We start from the raw sequence: 22102 nt of genomic DNA, 5'->3' as shown, positions 1-22102 counted from the left end.
CTCTATGTCTGTGAGTCTGTCTCCGTTGTCTTTGTACATTTATTTTGTTAATCAGACTCCGCAGCTTAGGGAAATCACAGGGTATTTGTCCTCCTCTGTCCGACTTATTTCACTGAGCATCACACCCTCTAGGTCCATCCATGTTGTTGCACCTGGTAACGTTTCACTCTTCTTTAGGGCTGCGTAATATTCCGTTCTATATGTGGGCCACCTCTGGGTATTTCCTGAAGCAATCACAACCACGACTGTATTTTGCTATGTACAATGGGCACCCACATTTTTGCCCCAAACGTTCAAGCAAACCATCTTTCCTATTTATTTTTTAATTCAGTTACTTATTTATTTATATTGAGAAACAAAACCGATGATCGTGTTGCAGGATATCATGTTGCATACGGATATCGTTAGTTGCTTTCTGCAGTTACACTTGCAATGCATAAGCGTAAATAGAAGAATTAAAAGCGTTTCTATAAAATACAGAATTAGCACTGCATGTGTATAACAGGCATCCTTATTTCCCCCTCAAAAATGTGGGCGGAAAGGTGCGCATCACACACAGCAAAATACAGGTGATCCCGAAACGCAGAGATACCCCCACTGCGTTCACCGCGGCGTCGGTCACAGTCGCCGAGCCGTGCAAGCAGCCGAGTGCCCAGCAGTGGGTGGGTGGATACAGAGGATGCGGTGTATTTGCACAGAGGCTCTTGTAACTTTGTCACCCTGCTTTCTTCCGCTGTGCTCACAGGTTGGCCATTACTGAATTGGTTTGCTTAGTGTAGTACCCTGTGTGTCTGTTCCCCCAACTATATCTGTATTGATTTTGAGAGAGAGAGAGAGAGAGAGAGAGAGAAACATCGATCGGTTGCCTCCTGCACGCACCCTGACTGGGGAATCGAACCTGCCACCTTTTGGGTCCGACCAACTGACCCCCCCCAGCCAGGGCTGGTCTATGGCTTATTGTAAACCCAAGGCAGTGGAGAACCAGCAGCTAGGAAAAGCTTCCTCCTTTCCCTTACTAGTCTGAACAGGAAGTGTAGACATCCCCTTTCGTCAAGGAAACTTACATCGGGGAAAGGGCTTTGCATTTACAAAGTTGACTGCGGACCAGGAACAGAGCTTTTGCTGTCGGAAAAAGCATTTTTCCAGCAAAGAAGGACCAGTTCCGGGTATTGGTGGTCACTTCCTGGCCTGAAAACACCCCACAGAGTTTAACGAACAGGCGTCCCCACGAAAGGTCTCTGGCCCCAGGTGTGTGGGTCCCAGCACATCGTGACAAACCCCCGTGGCCACGTTCGTTCTCCTCATGAGACGGTGCTGATGTCAGGGCCCACGCCCAGGGCCGCAGCAAACTTGTGGGCAGAGAGTGGGCAGCAAACTTGTGGGCAGCAAACTTGGGGACCAGGCACTCGGTCCTCACTGGGGTCCAACAGTGAGGTGTTCAGGTTTCCACGCGTTCACTCTGTATGGGCAAATTTAACGCACCTGATCGGGAATGAGGACGGGAAGCGAGCGTCGGCGCTACTCAGTTATCCAAGTCTTCCAGGGCTTTGTGAAAGGGGGGGCTCGCTGGGTGGGTGGCCTCGTGATTCCTTAAGTGGTTGTTTTGCCGGTGACGGGCCTGCCTGCATGGTGGTGGTACGTGTCCTAGGCATCTGCAAGGCAAAGGTGAACCTCAGGCACCTAGGCAAGCCCCATGCCGGGAAGCCACATTTGGGATAAAATGTGCATTTTAAAAAACTCGCACTCATAGGGAGGTTAGAAAACGAACTTCCAAACACCCCCTGGGTACGTGGGGTGGCCAGGGGGATGGGGGTGAAGAATCCGGGCTGCCAGGCCAGTGGCTTTCACACCACCTCCCCGTTCGCCCTCGCAGAGGCTGCTACTCCCCGCACGGCGCCTACGCTGGTAGCAAGCTGGCCCTGGTCCTGTTCACCTACCACCTACAGCGCCTGCTGGCCGCCCAGGGCAGCCCCATCACTGCCAATGCCGCGGACCCCGGCGTGGTCAACACCGGCCTCTACAAGCACGTGTTCTGGGGCACACGTCTGGTCAAGAAGCTGTTCGGCCGGTGGTTGTTCAAGGTGAGCTGCCCACCGATGGTCGGTGGTTTCTGGGTCTGTGGTCTGAGCCCCTCCCATTCCCCGGGGGGCCAGCTCGAGGCCACGTCCACGGTGTTGAGTGCGACGGCCCGAAAGGGGGTGGACGTGTTTGGTCATCCCTCGCGCGTGGGAGCACGCCAGCACCCCTCGTAGCTCTGATAGGAAACCCAGCCCCAACCTCGGACATGCACGCAATTCCTGGTAGTTTTACATCAAAGTTGGGGGTTGGAGAACAGTGCGGAGGAGACGGGATCGGATGCATCAGCCTACGGAGCGTCGAAGGATGGGAGGTGGGGCGGGGGGCACCGCCGTGCAGCTAGAGTCCGTTTTTGCGGAGCACGGAGGGGCAGGACTGGGTGAGGACGGACCTCGAGGCTGTTCTAACAGCGAGTCCACAGATACCATGCATGCGGTTTGCCTGGTTGACGGTAGGAATTCACAGAGGAAAGGTTCCGGGATAAGCGGGGGTGACTTCAGGAACCAGGGAGTCCTTCGCAGAGTGGGCAGGCCACCCAGGGTCTTCCTGGGTGTATATTGATTATTTTCTCTTCAATGAATCTTTTAAAATATGAAACCCATTTTTGCGTTTGTAGCTGCAACAGCCCTCTCTGGGGAGGACCCGTTGCGTCCTCCAGGACCCCGGCTGGACTCAGGAGGCTCCCAAAGCCCGATGCAGAGGAGGCAGCCTTTTCTGGGGGCGGGCAGTGCAGGCAGGGTGAGACCGTTGACCGGGGAGCTGGTGGCTCTGGGTTCGAATTCCGGCATTTCCACCCTCGAGCCGCATGCCGTGGGCAAGTGGCTACACCTCTGTGAGCCGCAGAGCCCCGTCTGAAAAACGGGGTCTGTGACCTCATCCCGGCGGCCACCCCTTCCTCCAGTTCCTCGATATTGTTGATCAAACCCAGTAGCTCAATTCATGCCTCCTTTGAGGCAATTTTATGTATTTTGGTTTCACAAGGAGCTGTTGAACTGATTATGTACATCAGGGATTTTTAATTTTTCTTGATTTTAGAGAGAGCAAGGAAGGACGGGAGGATAGAGAGAGACAGACAGACAGACAGAAATATCGCTTTGTGATTCCACATGCTGAAGCATGATGGGTTGATTCTTGATCCCCTGACCAGGGATCGAACCCACAACCGTGGCGTATTGCAGACGACGCTCTAACCTACTGAGCTACCTGGCCACGGCTGCGTCGGCGATTTGTCTGTGTGTCTGTCTATCAAAATGAATGAGTCCGACGCGGAAATGCGACCCACGTGGACGCGCGTTCCCATTGGCTCATGTTACAAAGAAACCCAGGAGCCACGTGTGAGGCTCCGCACGGTTGCCCACCCCGGCTCTCTGCTTGGGTCTGTGATCCAGCGGCGGGGCCGCGTCCCCCCCCCCAGCATCGGTGGGAGGTGACAACCCTGTGCTCCCCCCTCAAAGCTGACACGTCGCGGCCTTCTTCCCTTCTCCCCACAGACCCCCGACGAGGGAGCCTGGACCTCCGTCTACACAGCGGTCACGCCGGAGCTGGAGGGCCTGGGGGGCCGCTACCTTTACAACGAGAAGGAGACCACGTCACTGGCCGTCACCTACGACCGGGACCTGCAGCAGGAACTGTGGGCCAGAAGCTGTGTGATGACCGGCATCCGTGACGTGACCCCCGACATCCTCGCAGAGGGGCGGCTGCCCCGTCGGGAGACAGCTGCGCTCAGCCCACCCCTCACGGGCGTGTGAAGGATCTCCTGGCTGGGCGTCCATCCCACAGCCGCCACCCTCAGGGTACAGTCCCCAAACAGCTTTGAGGGAAGTTACGGGGCAAAGGCCCCCTGGCGTGTTGCCCCGAGCTGGTGGGCCCTCAGCCTATGTGTTTTAATGCCAAAGTGTGAAAGTGTTCGACGTGCCTTGGATAATTAAACCCTGCCTTCCGCATGTAGGGTGTTCCTTGCTTGGCACCGAGCGGACAAGCGGGCTGGGGTTCACATGCACCCCAGGAGGTGGAGACTTTCAGGGAACGGCCTACTGGTGGGATATCGGTGCTTTGGGGGTCCCGGTTTGCTGTTTCTTCCCACCCTCCTCATTATTTTGGAGATGTGGCTTTGATTCCGGGGCCCCCAAAAGACAGAAGCTTCGGCTTCCCTCGGCCAGTTGCTCAGGGTTGGTGTGACCCACCTTGTCCAGTGCTCGCCTCATGGTGGCCCAAGACACGTCCACGCCGTAACCCGCTGTGGTCATTTTATTTGCAAAGTGGCATCTTGGCACATGTAAGTAGAGCTTCAGATGAACCGATAACCCTGGCTCATCAAGGAGGCCCAAGGCATCCCAAGCTTGCGTAGGAGACACAGGCAGACGGCGACTCGATTCCAGAAGAGGAGAAGCCACGTGGAGACAGAGGCAGAGACGGGAGGGATGCGGCCACCAGCCCAGGGGCGTCTGGAGCCCCCAGAGCTGGAAAAGGCAGAAGGCCCCTCCCTGGAGCCTGTTGAGGGAGCGAGGCCCTGGGACACCTGGATGACCTCAGATACCTGGTCTCCAACAGGGGAGGATGAATTCATGAGATTCACACCATCAGCAAATTGCTGGCGATTTGTTACAAGAAAAATCCAGCGTCTGAATGTTTCAGGCCGTTCACTGGGCCCTGCCCTTGGTGCACCTTCCTCACTCCCCGGTCAGGCGAGGAGGGCTCCTCAGTCTCCCCGAGGGGCATCCCGGACGTGCCAAAGCCCAGCGCACACAGACGAGAAGTGCTCTTGAAACGCCAGCCTGTGCATGTGGCTGGTCTGTGTGCACCCTGCACCAGTGGCCCCTGGGCAGCTGGCTGTCCACTCTCCTAAGTGACCAAATGCCACCAAACGACCCGACAGTGCCTTGGAAGTTCAGCCAGTCGCTCCCCACACCCCGTGGCGGGGTTCACGGAGGAGGCAGGCATCGCTGCTGCTTCTTCATTCTGCGGTGGGTGGCGTCTTCCCATAAACCATGTCACCCGCAGCCACCCTTGTGGAGCGGGAGGGTTACATGACGGCCACTTAGTCGCCCAGGAAGGCCTGTCACCGGTTACTTGAGAACAGTTACTTCAGGTTACTGGACAAAAGCAGTGATAGGCATCAGCCTCCTGCTTCTGAGACCTGGCGTTCCTATGGGCGAAGCTGCTGTGCTCATCAGCATCGGTCAAGACCTCCCCGAACGTCCAGTGAGGCGAGTGGGTCCGGTGGCTCCACTGCAGAACCTCAGGAAGGGACTCGGTGTCCAGGCTCCGTCCGTCTGCCCATCAGCATTTCCTTCCATCTCCTCAAACCATCCTCTCTGGTCCGGCCGCATGGGAGACCCCGGGAACCAGGCACGTGCCAACCTCAGCTTCCTGCCGGCTGGCATCCCCTGCCGCGTCTCGGATGTCCTCCTCAGCCCGGTCTCGTGCGGGTCAGAACCAGAACCGCTTCGTATGCGGAGGCACGATTCGGGCGTGCCTCAGCTCCTGCTTCCCCACAACCAGGACGCTACACCAAAAAAACCCCCAAAACTGCAGATTCTTGAATTCTAGGAGGTCTCTCACCTTGGGATGTTTTCAGGTCCTTGGAGACCCTGGTACCCCTGGAGGTCGCCGTGCGGGAGTGCCAGCTGCTCTTTGTATCGTCACAAAGTGGGTTTTCAGGTGCGGGTCTCAGGTTGAGTCCCGGCCCAGCCGACGTCCTACATCCCTCAAATGCTGAGCCCGCTGGCCCCTGAGAGGTGCTGGTCCCCAGGCTTCGAGACGCTCTGCCCCGTGGATTCCTGGGTGAGTGAGGCTGACCTTGGGGAATGCTGGGTGCTGGGGGTTCTGGGTTCGCGTCTGTCCCTGGCTCTGGGGGCACTGGATTGAGCTCTGTGTCCGGAAATGGACGGCTTTCCTCCCTGCACATATGCAAGTGGCTTCTCCATAAAGCCACTCTTGTCTCCCCCAGTGTGGCATCGGTGAGGTGCTTTCAGGGCCCGCAGTGGGAGGCACCACCCCGTCCATTCATTCGCTCATTCATGCATTTGTGTGAAGCCTTCTGCAGCCCGGCAGCTCAGGGTTCAATGGGATACATCTCTTGCCCTCACACAGTTGGACGTCTGTGGTGGGCTGCCAACGGGACCCCGAAATATCAGACCCTAACGCTGGGACAGGGGAACGTGGCTGTATGTGCTCACAGGGACTTTTAACAGAAAACTGGGGGCACAGCGAAGGTGGAATCGCGCCCGGTTGAGGTGCCAATCTGATTTTGAGGGTGGCTGTGGGCATGGGCTTCTTGGGTACTCTGCAGAAGGGCCCCCCCAAAACCCGGAACTTATTTATAAAACACTGTGTGTTTGTTCTGACATGTTTAAACTTCAGTCCCCTTCAAAGTCGACTGTATTGGATGCAACCCACCTCTTGAGACATTTGTTTGACGGCTCAAAACAGTTCCTGAACTCGCCGATGTTGATGCCTTTTAGTGCTTCTTCTGTTTCTTGTTTTACGACTTCCACATCGGCGAAACGTTTCCCTCGGCGGACTGTTTTCAACCAGGGGAACAGAAAAAGTGGCTCGGGGCAAGATCGGGTGCATAGGGAGGGTGGGACACAGGGGTCATGCCATCTTTGGTCTGCTGACTACTCAGCACAGTGTGGGCAGGTGTGTTCGTAACTCACCCACCATGAAACGGGGAAACATTTTGAAAGAGTCTTCACAAAAAAAAAATTCCCCGAAGCCAAACACAGCCTCTCACAACAACACCAGCTGGTGCACCGATGCCGATGGGATCCCAGAAGACTCACCCAACGAGGGAAGCCTGTCCTCCAAGGGGCCCGCCCTCCAGGAGCTAATTCCAGATTTCTTGGGTCCGTCCTCCTGTATCCTGTTGTATAAAGATTGGCCAACCATCCAGTTTATCTGGTTTTGATTTCATCGGCTCTAATGTAATACAAGCATTCGTTGCCTGTTCCAAACAGGGGCCGTGTGCCTTCCCCTGGGAAGGGCCGATTTCACAGAAAGATATTTCCAGCATTCTCCCCAGGACCCGTCTGTGCCACCGGGAAGGGAGGTGTCCGCCTGCTGATACTCCACAGAAAGAGATGGACAGGACACGGCTCTCAGCTGGACCCTAGAGATGCTCTTCCCGTGCGGGAAGGGCTCCGTGCTCCGAATAGGCCTTAAGGCTGTGCACAGCAGGCTTTACGTTGCTTTTCAAGTGCCAAGTCCAGCTCCGCCGTGTCCACTTGCTTATTTGCGTGCAGAGCAGGCCCCGAGAGGAGGTCGCTCCTGCCGTCCAGCACTGCTCACATTGATTCTGTCCGATTGACAGAGGGAAATGCCTGGACGGTCTCATTTCACTCAGCACCGGCCCCACCAGCAGCCCAACGGGCCCCTTCCCAAAGACTGGACTTGCCCGCCCAGCACCAGGACCGTGGCTGTGCATGCAAATGGCCAAAGCCAGCTTCCCATCTTCCTCTGCCCTTTGCAGGTCTGGCTTCCCGTGAAGTTTCTGCCTCCCTCTCTCTGCAGGAAAATGGCGAGGAATGGAGGCGGGGGGAGCATCCCCTGCCCCCTTCAAAGCGAGCATGAGTAGATCCGAAGTGGGTCCCTCGTGTTCCCTGCATCTTTGACTTGTGACTCATGGGAGATTTTGTCTGTACTGAAGCAGAGCGAAGTGGGGCTGTCGATTTCGTCGGACGTGGGGCCGCATCGGGGCTCGGCTGCGTGGTGGGGCCCCCTCCCCGTGACTGCAGTGAGTTATCCGCTGTCCCCGGCGATTCACGGAGCTCGAGAAGCTCCCGGAAGCCCAGGACCCGCTTCCGGGATGTGCCTGGGTTTCAGGACAAACGGCCCCTGGTGAAGGTGTATTCGCAAAGTAACTCCCGGAGAAAATTTCCACACGTGTCTAGCCAGAGCAAACAGCAGCTCTCCGCTCAGAAATAATCGACAGAAATAATCGACGGGGCAGCTCTGTGCCAGGCCAGGGAACGGCTGTGTCCCTGCGGATTGCAAATCACCCCCGTGACATCGTCACAGCCACAGGAGGCCACCACACCATGCGTTTCTCACCTGCTGGGTTCGTCCGTGTGTTAAAAGGGGGTCAGCCATGAGGGGCCATGGAATTGCCTGCCCAGGGAATCGCCCCCCGGGGGCAAGACTGATGTTGGGGGGTTGTTCTTCCTGTCAGGAGCAGAGGTTGACGTGGGGCCCCGCTTGCCCGGGACCCACACCCTCCACCTTGGGCTGAGGGAGGGCAGGTTGGGGGCTGAGCTCAGTCCAGCCTTGGAGACACAGCCGGATTCAGACTCGGCCTGGGGCTGGAGCGTGGGCGGGGATAAGGGTTCCCCCAGGGCTGCTGCTGTTCCATCAGCAGTTCAGTTTGTTACGATGCCTTGGTTTCAAGAGCGCACTGGGGTCGTCTCGGGCAGGGGGCTCCCCGCTGTGGGGCGTGTGGGAGCTGCTGGCTGTTGGACACCCTCCCTGGTCTGTCTCCACCCAGCGCAGGTGAGCAGCATCACCCCCGACCCCCGGTTTTAACACCCAGACAGTCTCTAGGCATCAGCAAGGAAGGCGGGTCGCCCACCGTCGAGGGCCGGGCCTCCAGAACAAAATACACAAACTTCTCACAATTCCCCGCAGCCGAACACACGCGTGTACCCATAGCTGCCCGCATCACACGCCGAGCCCCCTCTCTGCTCCTGTTCCGGGGCTGACAGGCTCTGTGCACCTTGGGGTCACGTCACGGCCTCAGGCAGCCCACGCAGGGGGGACGTGACGGTCCCCTGAATCCCCCCCAGAGAGCAAGTGCTCAGCACCAAGGCAGGTTTAGGAGCAGGACACGGCCCGTCAATGTGGTCTCCCTGTCCATGAGCCTGTCCCTGTTTTCTGGTTTTCATTTATTCTGCCCTTCCCATGCCACCCATGTGTGACGTCACATGGTATTTGTGTGTTTCTGTCACTCTTGTTCCGCGGAGCACGACGCCATCTAGCCCCGAGTGCTTCGTGGCAAAAGGTAACACTCCCTGTCCACCAGGTCCCGGCCCTTTGGTTCCGTCGGGGTTGGGCGTGGGGGGAGGGACCAGTCCACCAGAGTTCTCCCAGAAGCAGTGCCCACCTTGGCTCTGGGTCTTGGGAGGGGCAGGAGAGGGGCGGTCAGAGCCGGTTCTGCAGGGACAAGAAGTTCGAGGTGGCAGACAGAACACCCTCAGGGCTGCCTATCCTTCCTCCCACGCCCCACGCAGCGCCCTGCAGCAGACGCGGTCAGCGAGACCACGCGCAGAAAAACCCACCCACTATCCACGCCGCTGCTATGTCCCTCCCGCCCGCGTTCCACTGCGCTGCTCTCCGGTGAGACTGCACAGCTCGGCCGGGCTGCCGTGTAGGTAGAGACGCAAAGTCGGTCTCTTCGATGTTTGTACCCACCGGGTTCCCGCCCTCGGGGGGCACGTCCCCGACTCCGGTCACAGGGGCACCACATGTGCCTCACCGAGTTCCTCCTCTCTCGCTACAGCTCCGTAACAGCATGCGGCAATTTATTTTGGATGGATTCCCGAGGTTGAAGTTTGTAAGCCATAATGCTCTCTGCCCGGAAGCTTCCAGGCCCCGTGCGAGGCAGGGAGGGAGGGACTTGGGGGCAGGGGGCCAGCAGTTCCCGCCCCCAGGGTCCCTGGGGTGCTGAGATGGATTTCTGCTTCATTGATCCTCAATAGGAGGCCGTCTGGCCCCGAGCACAGGCAGGCGGCAGCTGGCCCTGAGATCTATATTGGATTATTCCTGCTGCTTCCTGCTGGCTTCCTGCCTTTGCCTGATCTTCCTCGGCAGCCACCCAGAGCTGGGCAGAGCAAGGCCGGGAGGGGGTGGGGGGCCTCCTCTTACTGGTGAGAGTTAGGGGCAGAGCCGGGAACGCAAAACCTTCAGCTGGGGACATAGCAGGGTCTCCTGTGGTGGAGTGGTACTGTGTCTACATGCTGTGTTGTGTCTCCGTGAGCGTGCCATCTCGCACACGCGTGCCGTGTACACGCAGAGCGCTCACTGGGATTTTGTGGGCCCAAGGGATAGTGGTGCATTGTGACTTCTGCAGCCTGTGAATGACTAGAAGCAGGGTGTGGCAGGTGGGATGAGGGGAGGGTCTGAGAGGAGGTCGTCCTGGGTCGGGGGGCCCTGCGTCCAATGACCGTGTCCTGAGAAGAGACAGAAGAGGAGACACAGACCCAGAGGAGAAGCCACGTGGAGACGGAGGCAGAGACGGGAGGGACGCGGCCACCATCCCAGGGACGCCTGGAGCCCCTGGAGCTGGAAGAGGCGGGAAAGACCCTCCCTGGAGACTGTGGAGGGAGCACAGCCCCGGGACCTCAGACGTCTGGGGTCCTCTCGTTCCCCTGTGGCCCCCAGCCCGCCGACGACTTTTGTCCTCTCAGCTTGAATGGGCTTTGCGCAGCTGCGCTGGCCCACACGGGACACTGGCCAGTTTCTTTGTGTTCACAGCCCGAGCCCACAGCTGCACCAAGCTGGGGAGCAGCATTCAAACTCGCCGTTATGTAGAACAGGGAAAGGAATTCCAGCACAGGGGATATCGTCAGTAATGTGATAATAATTACGTGCAGGGCCAGGTGGGGGGACCAGATACATTGGGATGATCACGTATAAGGCATATAAGTGAGCCATCACCATGTGGCATACTTACAACTAATATATATGTTTAAATGTTCTAAAGGGAAATCAGAACGGGTGTCTCAGAGTTGCACTCGGCCATCTGTTGCTGGAATCAGACACGGCCGTGGGGGCCTAGCCGCCGTGCTGGTGTGTGACCCGGAGGCAGGACCCAATCCCCTCCGGCGGTGGCTGAGAGCAAGAGCCGGCTGCTTGCTCTTCTGTCTTCGCTGTGAAAAGCCGGGCTAGCTCAGCTCCTTTGGTGGCAGCTCCGGTAATTTAGAAGTGGGGGGCATGTCCAGACTGCAGAGCCTCCTTCTCACACACAGTCTCCCAGGCGCCTGTGGGCCTCTTTCCCTCCCCGCGGCCCCTGCCACTGTTTATTTTGGGATAAGCAGATGGTTCCCGAAAGCTACACTAAAGCCTTCGCAGAGCTCGGAGAAGCCCGTGGGCAGTGACTGACGGGGTGCTGCTTGTCAGATTGCTAGCCGCGCAGAAGGGCCTCATCTGAGATGGGTTGTTTTGTAACAAGCTCCTGTGTGTGTGGTTTGGGGGGGCGGGGGGACTCTTCATAAAGTCTGCGTCTCTGTTACCACCTCACCACACGAGGGTCTGTCTCACTCTTAAAAATCAGCACAAACGCCGGAGGGTGAAACCCAAGACCTCCCTTCTCAATTCCCACCACGACCTCACCATTCCAGTGGCTGACGATTTCTTTTCCATCGCAACCAAACCCACATGGACAATTGCACCTCTCTGTCCAATGAAGATGCTGCTTGCTCCTTCTCTCTCTCTCTCTCTCTCTCTCTCTCTCTCTCTCTCTCTCTCTCTTGTGCCAAACCCATAGCTCCATTTCTGCACCGTCCAACCGCGACTCAATCCCTCGCAAGTTGCCCTTAACGACGTCTCTTCACAGACATTTGCATCCAAACGCTCTGGGGTTTTACACTAACGTCCGGCGCATCTCCCTGGGCATGCTGGCCACTGCTCGCCAGTCCGCGCCGCCGTGACGCAGCTCCATCGCGTGGCCACCGTCTTCCCTGCCTCAGTTTCCCTTGATGTCTGTCTCTCTGCCCTTTCCCGTTCCTTTCCCTACATGGTAGGATCCCCCCATACCTGGGACTTTTTTCTCTTTCTTGTTGGCCACGTCGATAGTGTAGACGTCTCCACTACAAGTCCCTCGTTCAAGTTCAGAGACTCTCAGGATTCGAGTTCACATCTTCCCCAGGCTTTCTTCGTGAGCTCCAGCTTCCTTCACCTTCTGAGCTTCCCGTGTGTATCTGGAGCTTGGGATAACCTCAGCACCCGACGTGCACGGTTTTTGTGGACATCGCGTGGCCCTCTTGGACAGCCACGGCGGGCTGTGGCTGAGCGCCCAGCACTTCCCGCTCTGTTATGGCAGCCGTTGTTGTCTTGGAGAATCAATTTGGCTTCAGCATCTCAGCCCTCTGATTCTGCAGCGCAGATGAGTCTCAGGAGTGTGACTCTAGCCACCGACTGTCCTTGAGACCTTTAAGGGTCTTCTTAGGGTCTTCTGAAGGTCTTTTCTGTGTGAACCAACGTGGTTTGAAATTGTTGTGTCCGTGTCAATAGGTGCTGACTGCTTCCTCTTTTTCTTCTCCTGCTGCTCCTCCTTTCCTCCTCCTCTGCTGCTTCTTCTTCCTCCTCCTCCTCCTCCTTCATCATCGTCATCCATCGTCATCGTTACCATTATTTTGTTTTTCCCTCCAGGTGTCCAGACCTGGTCCAAAGGACCACCGTTCTCATCAGGAAGCCCACTGGAGTCAGCCCGCATGGCAATTAAAATGTAACTCAATACATATTGTAAACTCAGGAAGATCTCGGCCAGAAGGAACGATCCAATACCAGGAAAGGTCTGCCCAGGAACCCACGTGTGTGAACTCCGAGAAGCCAGCATCTCTAGGGCCAGCGTGCAGTACGCAGCGTCTAACGGGCCAGCTGCTAAAGCAGATGCTGCTCTTCGATGTCGTAGAGGAAACACTATACGCTATGCTGGTCAGGCCGGGTGGCTGCACTGTCTCCGGGTCAGGCTCCTTTGGCCTTGTCCCCCACTGTCCACCGAGTCCGTGGGGGAGGCCCAGCAGGTAGGCAGGACATGGGGAGAACCAGCCAGCCATCACCTCTCGGCCCAGAGAGAGCTCCTACTCACCCGTGAAAGCCCATACAGAAGGGTCCCTGAGTGTGTGTGCTCTTCAGCCGGGGGCCCCCTCACGGGTCATGCCCTCTGAGATCCTCACCTCACCCCACTCACACCACTAAGACCTTTGGGGGGGGGGCTGGAGCCTCCTTCAGCCTGAGAGCCCCTGTGGAATCTTTGGTGCACCTGGCCCCACCTGGCACTTGTTCCATCCAGGGCACTGGGTGGCAGAGCTGTGGCATCATCCACAGCAGAGAAACCTGCTGACTGACCCCCATCGTTAACTAAGTGTCTTCAGGGCGATTGAGTTACCTGTACAACTTACGAACAACCTCCATGTAAACACTTCCTGAGTGCCCTGGGCGTTCTGGGCCATCTTGATCGCAGTTGACTGTCTCTCTTGCAATAACACACTGAGAAAATGTGATTTCAATGGATTCCCACTTACGAAATTACAGTCGCATTGCCCTCTGCGTCCAGGAGAGCGGAACCTGGTCACCGTAATGGACCTGGGGACATTTTCCCAGCTCTTCAATGAAACTCTTGCTTTGCATTCAGCGCTGGAATGCTCGTGCCCATGGGGTGAAACCTGGGTGCAGATTTCACAGTTTTCATTGTAAGGATGTCTTCTTTCTTCTCCTACCAAGGGTTTTTTTGGGGGGGTGTGGGCGGGTTGGATGCTACCCACTAGCTCCCACCCGAGACTTGATCCTGGCCAGGCTGGAACAGACTGGAAACTGTTTCTCACTTCCTTTCCCAGACTGACCCAAAGTCTTTCCGACTCCCCCCCTCTCTGTCAGAACCCGCTCTGCGTCCTCGCTCCCTTCCCCCGTTCTCCACCTTCACAGAAATGGACATTCGGGCGCGGTGTCTCTGCGTTTTCAGCGCTGACCGGGCTCCAAAGTGTCAGCCGTGGTTCGCTCAGAGGGCATCGGACTCTGCACATTGCATCCTTGAAGCTCCGATTCCTAATTGCAGTCAGAGCCTCTGTCTGTGCCGGACTCCCCGTGCGGGGCGCCCGTCACCGCACCATGCCGCCTGTTCCCCCGCCTGCTTGCATTTGTCCCCCTCTTTCGCCCATTCCAGAGAGACTTTACCTGTTCTTCTGCTCCACAGCGGCCTCCAAACGAAGCCGATCCCAAGGGGCTGACTGCGTCCTGTAGCCGGTCACAGCTTGGCTTGTGAAAGTCTCATTTCCAAGACGTCGTTAGGGATCAGTCTCCTTTCCTCAGTCAAGCGTCTCTCCCGTTACCGTGATGGTTTTCATTAGGGCGTTGAGAGCTGCGTGTCTTCTATTATTTTATACAATCTCAGAAACACAGTGGTGTTTTTTTCCCCCCTCAGAGGAAACCAACCATAAGAACCCACCCCTGGGAGGGAGGGAGTTTCAAAGTTTTTTGAATGTTGCTGTCCCTTTGCTCGCTCACCGTCTTTCAAAATCTCTCTGTGCCTCTGCTTCTCTTTCCCCATCTTTATACTATGACCAGTTCTTTCCAAACTTCAGGGACCACAGAGGGCTCCTAACTGCTGGCCCCGACTCTCCCCACTGGGATCCAGGCGATGCAGAACAGCTGCCTTGCACCCCCCACACCTCCTGCAGAGTCTCAATGCCTGCAAGTCAAAGGCCTTGGCCGCCTGTTCAAGCCCTTCTGTCCTCAGTTTCCCCGAGTGCTCCTGTCCACCGCTCATCCCGCAGCTGCTCGGGAGCCCCACGGAGCAAGACCGTGAGGAGTACATGTCTCCCTCTGCATCCTAGATTCCCGCTGCTTCCCGTGTTCTTTCCTGCCCTGCGCAAATGCTACGCGCATCCCACCTTCTCCTCTATCTCCAGTTCACCTTGGCGTCTCACCTTGAACTTCCGCTCTTTTGTTTCATTTGTTTGTCCATTACTTCATCGTGACCCAGAGCCCTGTGCGGGCCCCTCCCTGCTCTGCAAAGAGGCTCCCGTTCCTGTCCGTTTCTAGCTCCGTCCTGGGTAAAGTTGGGTAAAGAAGTGGTGAAGCTGACCGATGGAGCAAGCCCACGTTTCACCTTCGTGGAGAGGGCAGACTGATGTCGCTGCCCGAGAACAGGGTGCGTCTGCGTTACTGGGGCGGAGCTTGTCTCTCTTCTCTCTGTCTCCACGTTCTCTCTTCCGGAAGCCTCAGCGCTCCCTGGGAGCCTGGAGTTCTGTTCACTGGAGCACATCTTTATGTCTTTCTGTTTCCTGAGCACGCATGCATGTTGCCTACATGGATGAGGAGATGCGTGGATGGTGAAGGGTATGCGTGTGGCTGGATGGTGAGTGAATGAATGGGGGTGGAGGTTGAGTGGATGGATGGTGGATGGGTGGATGGAGGGATGGGGGATGGATGGGTGGATGGATGGGTGGGTGGGTGGATGGATGGATGGGTGGGTGGATGGAGGGATGGATGGGAGGCTAGACAGATGGATAGGTGAGTGGATAGGTGAGTGGATGGAGGGATGGAGGGATGGATGGATGGATGCAGGAAGGAATGGAGGGATGGATGAAGGGATGGGTGGAGGGATGGAGGGAGGAATGGGTAGGTGGAGGGATGGAGGGAGGAAGGGAGGAATGGATAGGGAATTGGTGGATGAATGGGTGAGTGGGTGGATGGATGGGAAGCTCGTGCAAGTGGCACAACACTTCCTGCTTTCATTTCTGAAGTTTCCCTGCCTGGCTTTTTCTCACCAGCCTCCATGCACCTGGCCAGACACCTGGGCGTGTCACCTGGGCGGCCCGATGGCACTCATGCCCTTGAACACCTCTGTGAACCTGCCGAGCTCCAGGCTGGCCTGGTTGAGTCACAGCTGTCAGCTCACCGTCTTCCCAGACCGACTCAGGTCTGCATCTCAAGCTCCAACTGGACTAAAAATACCCTGCCAGGCCTTCGGTGGGGGGGGGGGGGGGCGGGCAGAAGAATCGTCAGCCACAGCAGCTCCGAGTGAATTGACAGACTTGGCATGCTTGTTTTTCAGCGCCTCCTGCGTGGGTCCTGGGTGCAGCATCCGCTGTGGCAATGAGGACACTTCTGCCTTCTCTCCGTTGGACACAGTCATGTCGGATCTGAATAATCAGCATTGTTTTTCATTTTCTCCTCCAGCTCTTTTTCCTGCTGTCTTTTCCCAGCACGGCTTTCTGGGGGCCCTTCTCTGACTTCTGCGTAAGCCCAGTCTCCCAGATGCGCACCGCACAGTGAACGCCATTATTTCAAAATTAGCCGAGAGGCCTGAGGGGGTGTTTTACCTTCCAGATGGTCGTACGCAGAGATGGCTCATCCGCACTTCTGTCATTTTTCCCCCCAGAAAGAACAGAGTGACAGGAATGAACACTTCCGTGCCCACACTTGTTCGAGACAGCGAGTCCCTCCCTGGGAGAAGGGAGATGAGAACGAGAGAGAGAGAGAGAGACCACAGGCGGCTCGGGGGCTGGTCATTTATTTCCGGGGAAGCCACACGGTGACAGCTAATGAACGAGTGTGCGGGAACTGGAAATCTTTCAGGAGGCACACGCCAGACCCATTTGTCACAAGGCCACTTAGAAGCTGTCTCCTCAGAGGGCCCGATCGTCACTCTTAGCTGTTCCTTGGCCACCGAGGAGGCTCCACGGCCCCCAAAACGCATCGGTCAGGTCGCCGTCTGTCTGGGGTAAAGGATGAAGGGAAAAGGTCCTTCCAGGCCGGTTTGTTCTCTCAGAATCCCGGTGGCATCTGTGCTGAGTGAGCACGTGGCATTCAGATTCTCACGGATGACAAGGACGAGGGTGATGGGTGATGCTGATAGTTTTATGATCAACATTCCTTTTTTTCTTTAACATTTTATTTATTTATTTTTTCGAGAAAGGGAAAGGGAGGGAGGGAAACATCCATGTGTGGTTGCCTCTCATGCGCCCCCTACTGGGGACCTGGCCCACAACCCAGGCATGTGCCCTGACTGGGAATCGAACCTGCGACCCTTTGGTTCGCAGGCCGGTGCTCAATCCACTGAGCCACACCAGCCAGCACTGTGACCAACATTCTTGGGACCTGACCTTCACTTGGGTCCTTGGGTCTGCTGGAATATTTATCCGACGGCTTCCTGACGACTGTGTTTCTCTTACCCTGTTTTAATTGCTTTCTGTCTTCACTGGTGCATCACTGAGCAATAGTGTCAGGCCATGTGCAAAATACCATCGCTGAGTAGGGTCCAAACTGCGGAGAACTGTTCACGCATGAGCCCTGCCCGCCCCACAGACGTGTGTGAGAGAGCGTTCCTGCAAAGCGCTGGGGAGATTTGCAAGGCCTAATCAATACTTTATTCTTTGAGCAACAGAATGAAAGTAGCGTTGGAGTATTACGCAAAGTGTACGATAAATACCCACCAATCAATACTGATACAAATGGTCGAACTGAGATATGATAAGGAGAAGGAACATATGTATTGGGCTGGCCAAAATATTCCTCCTGGTTTCTTTGTTTTTTCCTCCCTACGATGGCTTTAGTACTGCTTAGTTGTCTTTAACTTCATTCGAAACACTTTTGTTAGACTGTATCGTAACAGCGGTTGTATCAGCGTGATTTAAGAAAACGTATCAGAACTGGTGCATTTTTGCGCAGCCATTTCGATACTGAAGACGGAAGAAGATACGCAATATTTTTGACATAGTACGCTTTATTATTTCAAGAAAGGCAAAAACACAACTGAAACAACAAAAAAAGGTGTGCACGGCGTAGGCAGAAGGCGCTATGATGGTGGATCGGACGTGTCAAAATGGTTTGCAAAGTTTCTGGGTACCATTGACATTTCGGCCACATAATTCTCTGGGGCTGCCTTTTGCAGGGGGAGATGTCCAGCAGCACCCCCGCTTCTGCCCACTAGAAGCCTATAGCGGGAGACAGCTGACATTCTCAAAACATCCCAGTCAATAAAGTTACTGAAATGAAAAACGTGTCTTTTATGTTTCACAAGCAACTAAACAGACGTTTTGGCCAAGCCGATCGTACACTGGACTATTACCCAACGGTACAAAGAATGAAATCTCATCATTTCTGACAATGCGGAGGAGGCTAGAGGGTATTGTGCTCAAGGACATGAATGAGACAGAGAAAGACAAATGCCATGTGATTTTACTGACATGTGGGATGCAAAAAAAAAAACAACCCAGAATAAATGAACAAACAAAATAGAACCTCCTAGATGCAGAGGACAGAGTGAGGGTTACCAGACGCGCGGAGTCTTGGGCGGCTGGGGGAACAAGGAGCAGGGGTTGAGAAGCACAGACGGGCAGGTACAGAGGAGCCACAGGATGTGAAGTCCAGCCCAGGGAACAGAGTCAGTAATAAGGTAATTACTACATGCAGTGCCAGGGGGGTGGGTGCTGGAGAAACTGAGGGACCCCCTTTGTAAGTTGTATGAATGGCTAAACCACTACGCTGTGCACCCACCACGAATGTAATATGTATCAACTTCCATTGGAACAAATGCAATAAAAGTATAAAAACGAAAGCCTACCAAACATGAAATTAGCTCACAGTGTTGCTCACCTGCATCCTGGCTGCGGTCTTGTTTAAACAGCAACTCACAATTTGACTTTATCTTGGAGGCTCCAGGACCCACTGGGCTTCCTCCCCAACAGCCCACGTCCTTGTAAACAAAGTATCAACCTCCAGCAGAGGGGGGGGGGGGTTGCTCACTGTGTTTGCGTTGCAAGTTTGCAGGTGCATGCTCGCTACATTGTAGCTCGCTTTGGCAACTGAAAATCTGTTGTATCACTTTCTTCCCAACCACCTTTAGGCAACCGCACCCCTGGCTGCCTCCAGCCAAATTATTCCAATGCATTCATTAAACCAAGTTCAGTGTTATGGAGGGACCTGGGATAGGAACGGAAATGTTTTCTTTCTCCTCCGTTCTCTGGACTCTGAATTCTTGTTCTGGCTCCTTCCTAACACAATCCTCATTTTCCTGCATCCCTGTGTCTCTGTGACCCTCCAGAGCCTGCGATGCATGGAGGGCAGACCCTGCCGATGTTTTTAATTCCTGTCCCCTAATATGCGCGACGCACTCAGCTGTCACGGATGTGATCGATGTTGGTACATTTCGTCCCGATCGATCCCATCCTGCCTGTGCCCGGCCCCCTCCCCACCCCCGGCAGTATTGACCCCTTGTCCCACGTTTGCATTTGTGGCTGAGCAAAAGAAGCACCCACTGTCATTCCTGGCCCCTCCTGGCCCCCGTACACCATCATTTTAAGCACACCCTCATTGATCTGTCTCTTCTCGTTTTCCACACTCAGCGGGACATCACTGTCATTGGCAAGCGGGCCACACATGGGAGCATATCAGACTCAAGTGTAAGTCAGCGCAGACCCTCGGATTCTTGCTGAGGCCGCTGGGGGGATGTGGGGCCACCACGCAGGTCTCCGTGGGACCGTTGAGCAGGTGGAGGGTGAGGCAGTAGTTGGCAGAAAGCGGGCTGGAGAACGAGCTGCGGATTCACACGACTGCCGCCCCGATGTCCCCTGCAGGCTCTGGCCTTGCAGTGTCTGTGACTTCAGGCCACTATCCTGGGGCCGTTTGTGTTAAATATAGGGCACCTGTCTGGGACCCAGGTACAGGCTCTTTTAATTCATGCAACACACGTGTGTTCTTGTCTGCCACCTTCTGCAGGTGGGACATTCGTCCAGGGTGGGCATGAACACGCAGCGTGGGTCACGGCGTCCCTACTGGGTGCAGACACCCGAGCCTGGGGGCACATCCAAGTTCGGATCCAGGCCACCTTTGAGGCTGCAGGACGCCCCCCCCCTTCCCTGAGGGAACCACCCCACTCAGCCCGATTGCAGGTTAGTGTCCCCATGCAATTCACGCTGGATGATTGCACTGCGCCCCTGGGAACGCAGTGACCTCATCTGGGGCAAAAGGTCCCCTGGAAAAAGCGGGACTGTAACACACAGCTCGCCACCTGGTTTTCAGAGAAGGACCCTGGAGAAGCCAGAGCACGGTGCAGGCAGGGCTGTGGGGAAGCCCGAGGGCGAGGGCGGATGTGGGCAGGGAAGGGAGGGGGACCCACAAAGAGTCTCCCCCTCGGTTCTGAGCCGGTGGGTTTGATCTGGGGGTGTTAACATGTCAGGGACGGGGACTGACCCGGGGTGGACTCTGGCCCCTGTGCTGGGTCCTCCGTGGTGGGCAGGGATGAATCCCACAGCCCTCTCTCTGCATGGGGTGTCCTCGTGTGGGGACTCAATCTCTGTCATCTCTCTTTTCTTTAATCCTCACCCGAGGATATGTTCCTTCATTTTCGAGAGTGAGGAAGGGGGAGAGAGAGAGAAACATCCATCTTTGCCTCTCATACGCCCCCCCAACCCAAGCGGGGATCAAACCCACAACCTTTTCGTGCCTGGGACGGCGCTCCAACCCAGTGAGCTACCCTCCCACAGCTCCCCTCTCTCTAGACTTCTATTCAAACCATATATCATTTCCCAGAGGCTTAAAAAAAAAAAAAACCACCACTCTTCATGCACCATTTAAATGACTTCTTTGCAAATGTGTATAAATGAAGGATATTAGTGAAAACCATTTTTAAAGCAGAGCTGGCTAGAGAGTGGGGGGGGGGTTGCTTTCACAAAGATCGGGTGGGCGGGGAGGGGTGTTTTCCAGGGGAGGATTTCTCACAGGCTGCGGGGGCGTGTTCTCAGAAGGCCCCTCTGGTGCTGGCCCTTTGGAGAATGGGTGGAGGGGAGGCACAGGGCGGGGGACACGGGCTGGAGCCCGGGGAGCCGGGACTGTGGGCAGGAGAGGCCGGGGCAGGGAAGGCACAGGTGTTCAGGCGGTGACTCCGAGGCCCTGGGCACCGGCCGCTGTGGGTGGTGAAGGAACGCAGGAAGGCAACTTTAGCTGCTGGACCGGGATCCCCAGGGCCAGGCAGGAAAGGCAGGGACCAGGGCCAAATAGTGAGGTCACTTACGAACATGGGTTCGAGGACCGTGTGGAAATGTGTAAGGTTCTTCTCCGTCAATGTGCCTGGATCTCCGGAAAAAGACCTAGAAATTGCTCAGTCTTGCTCTGACACATGCCCGTCCAGCGGCTGGGACGAGGGAGCCAGAACACAGGGTGGAGACGGGCTGGCCTCTCCGCCACGCCAAAAAAGACACGGCACCGTACCGTGCACCGGGCACAGGAACCAACTCACAGTGCACAGGAGACTTGCTCGGAAGGTGAAAAGCCATCAAAATACTAGAAGAAAACAGGGCGGGGAGAACCTGCTGGCTTGGGTCTCTGCGACGATTTTACAGAGATCACACCAAAAATACTAGTAGCAAAAACCGATATACAGAAGTGGGAATGTACCAAAGTAAAACACACTTCCAGCCCAGGCGAGGCTGCTCAGTGGGTTAGCACGTGGTCCCAATACACCAAGGTTGTGGGTTCGATCCCCAGTCAGGGCACGAATAAGAATCAGCCAGTGATGTATCAGCAAGTGCATGCACAAATCAATGTTTCCCTCTCTCTCTCTCTCTTTCTTTCTCTCTATCTCTTCCCCTCTCCCTCTCCCATCCTCTCTCTCTACAATCAATCAAAAAATATATATATAATAAAAAATTTAAAAAGTGTTCTGGACACAAAAGGAATCATCAATTCACTGAAGAGACAGCATAGGGAGCCGGACAAAGAATTAGCAAACTCTGTATGTGAGAACATCGAAAATCTCTCCTTTGGACCAAGCAGCCTTCCTTAAAAACTTTGCCTGACCAACCAAATGAGACTGGAGTCCTCAGCTCTGGTATATGTCTCCAGATCAATGCGTGTTTGTGAGTCATTTTGCAAACACACTAAGTCAATGATACTAGTTAGCGACGGATGCAAAGTGTTGCCATCTGTGGGTTGTCAGCGTAGGAAAAGAACTCTTGTTGAACAGGCCGATGTTTCCGATGGCCAGTGTGGTGTCATGGCTCCCAGAAAGCATCCTTCACAAGTTGCGCTTCTAACTGGCGAATGGAAACATTCTTTGTTGGCTACATAGTAGTGGGCAGCCGGCCCCCTGCGCAGGGAGCCTTGCAAACCACAAGCTGTGTGTCTGAGAACAGCCCCAGGCTCTTGCTTTGCTTTTCTTTTTGCTTTTCTTTTCTTTTCTTTTTTTTTTTGGTTTGCCTTTCATCAAATTTCCTTTGAAATTCTCTGACTGGGAGTCTGCCTGCACCAAATGGGCCTGCAGAGAATTTTCAGAGGCAAATTGGGTGCCTGGTAGGGCTTGTCAATGAGGTCG

The 22102-nt window shown here is 55.5% G+C and overlaps 1 protein-coding gene and 1 long non-coding RNA gene across 2 annotated transcripts in view; both read left to right on the top strand.

Annotated features, from left to right (window-relative positions):
• The window catches only part of LOC139440582 (polyprenol dehydrogenase-like), a 52712-nt gene extending 48882 nt beyond the window's left edge, over positions 1-3830 (top strand). The window contains exons 6-7 of the mRNA XM_071220378.1: positions 1874-2081; positions 3567-3830. Coding sequence (XP_071076479.1) covers positions 1874-2081; positions 3567-3824 — 466 coding nt within the window. The 3' untranslated portion in view covers positions 3825-3830. The remainder of the gene's footprint in view (positions 1-1873; positions 2082-3566) is intronic.
• Positions 3831-3935: 105 nt separating this feature from the next.
• LOC139440580 (uncharacterized) lies at positions 3936-18369 on the top strand. The gene is made up of 5 exons (XR_011650815.1): positions 3936-5859; positions 12439-13481; positions 14771-14938; positions 15561-15709; positions 15845-18369. It is a non-coding gene; the product is annotated as an uncharacterized lncRNA (long non-coding RNA).
• Positions 18370-22102: the final 3733 nt, after the last annotated feature.

The sequence above is a fragment of the Desmodus rotundus genome, chromosome Y (genome assembly GCF_022682495.2).
Source record: "Desmodus rotundus isolate HL8 chromosome Y, HLdesRot8A.1, whole genome shotgun sequence".
Lineage (NCBI taxonomy): Eukaryota > Metazoa > Chordata > Mammalia > Chiroptera > Phyllostomidae > Desmodus > Desmodus rotundus.
Note: the sequence above shows the minus strand (reverse complement) of the source record. Positions and strands in the feature narration are given on the sequence as shown.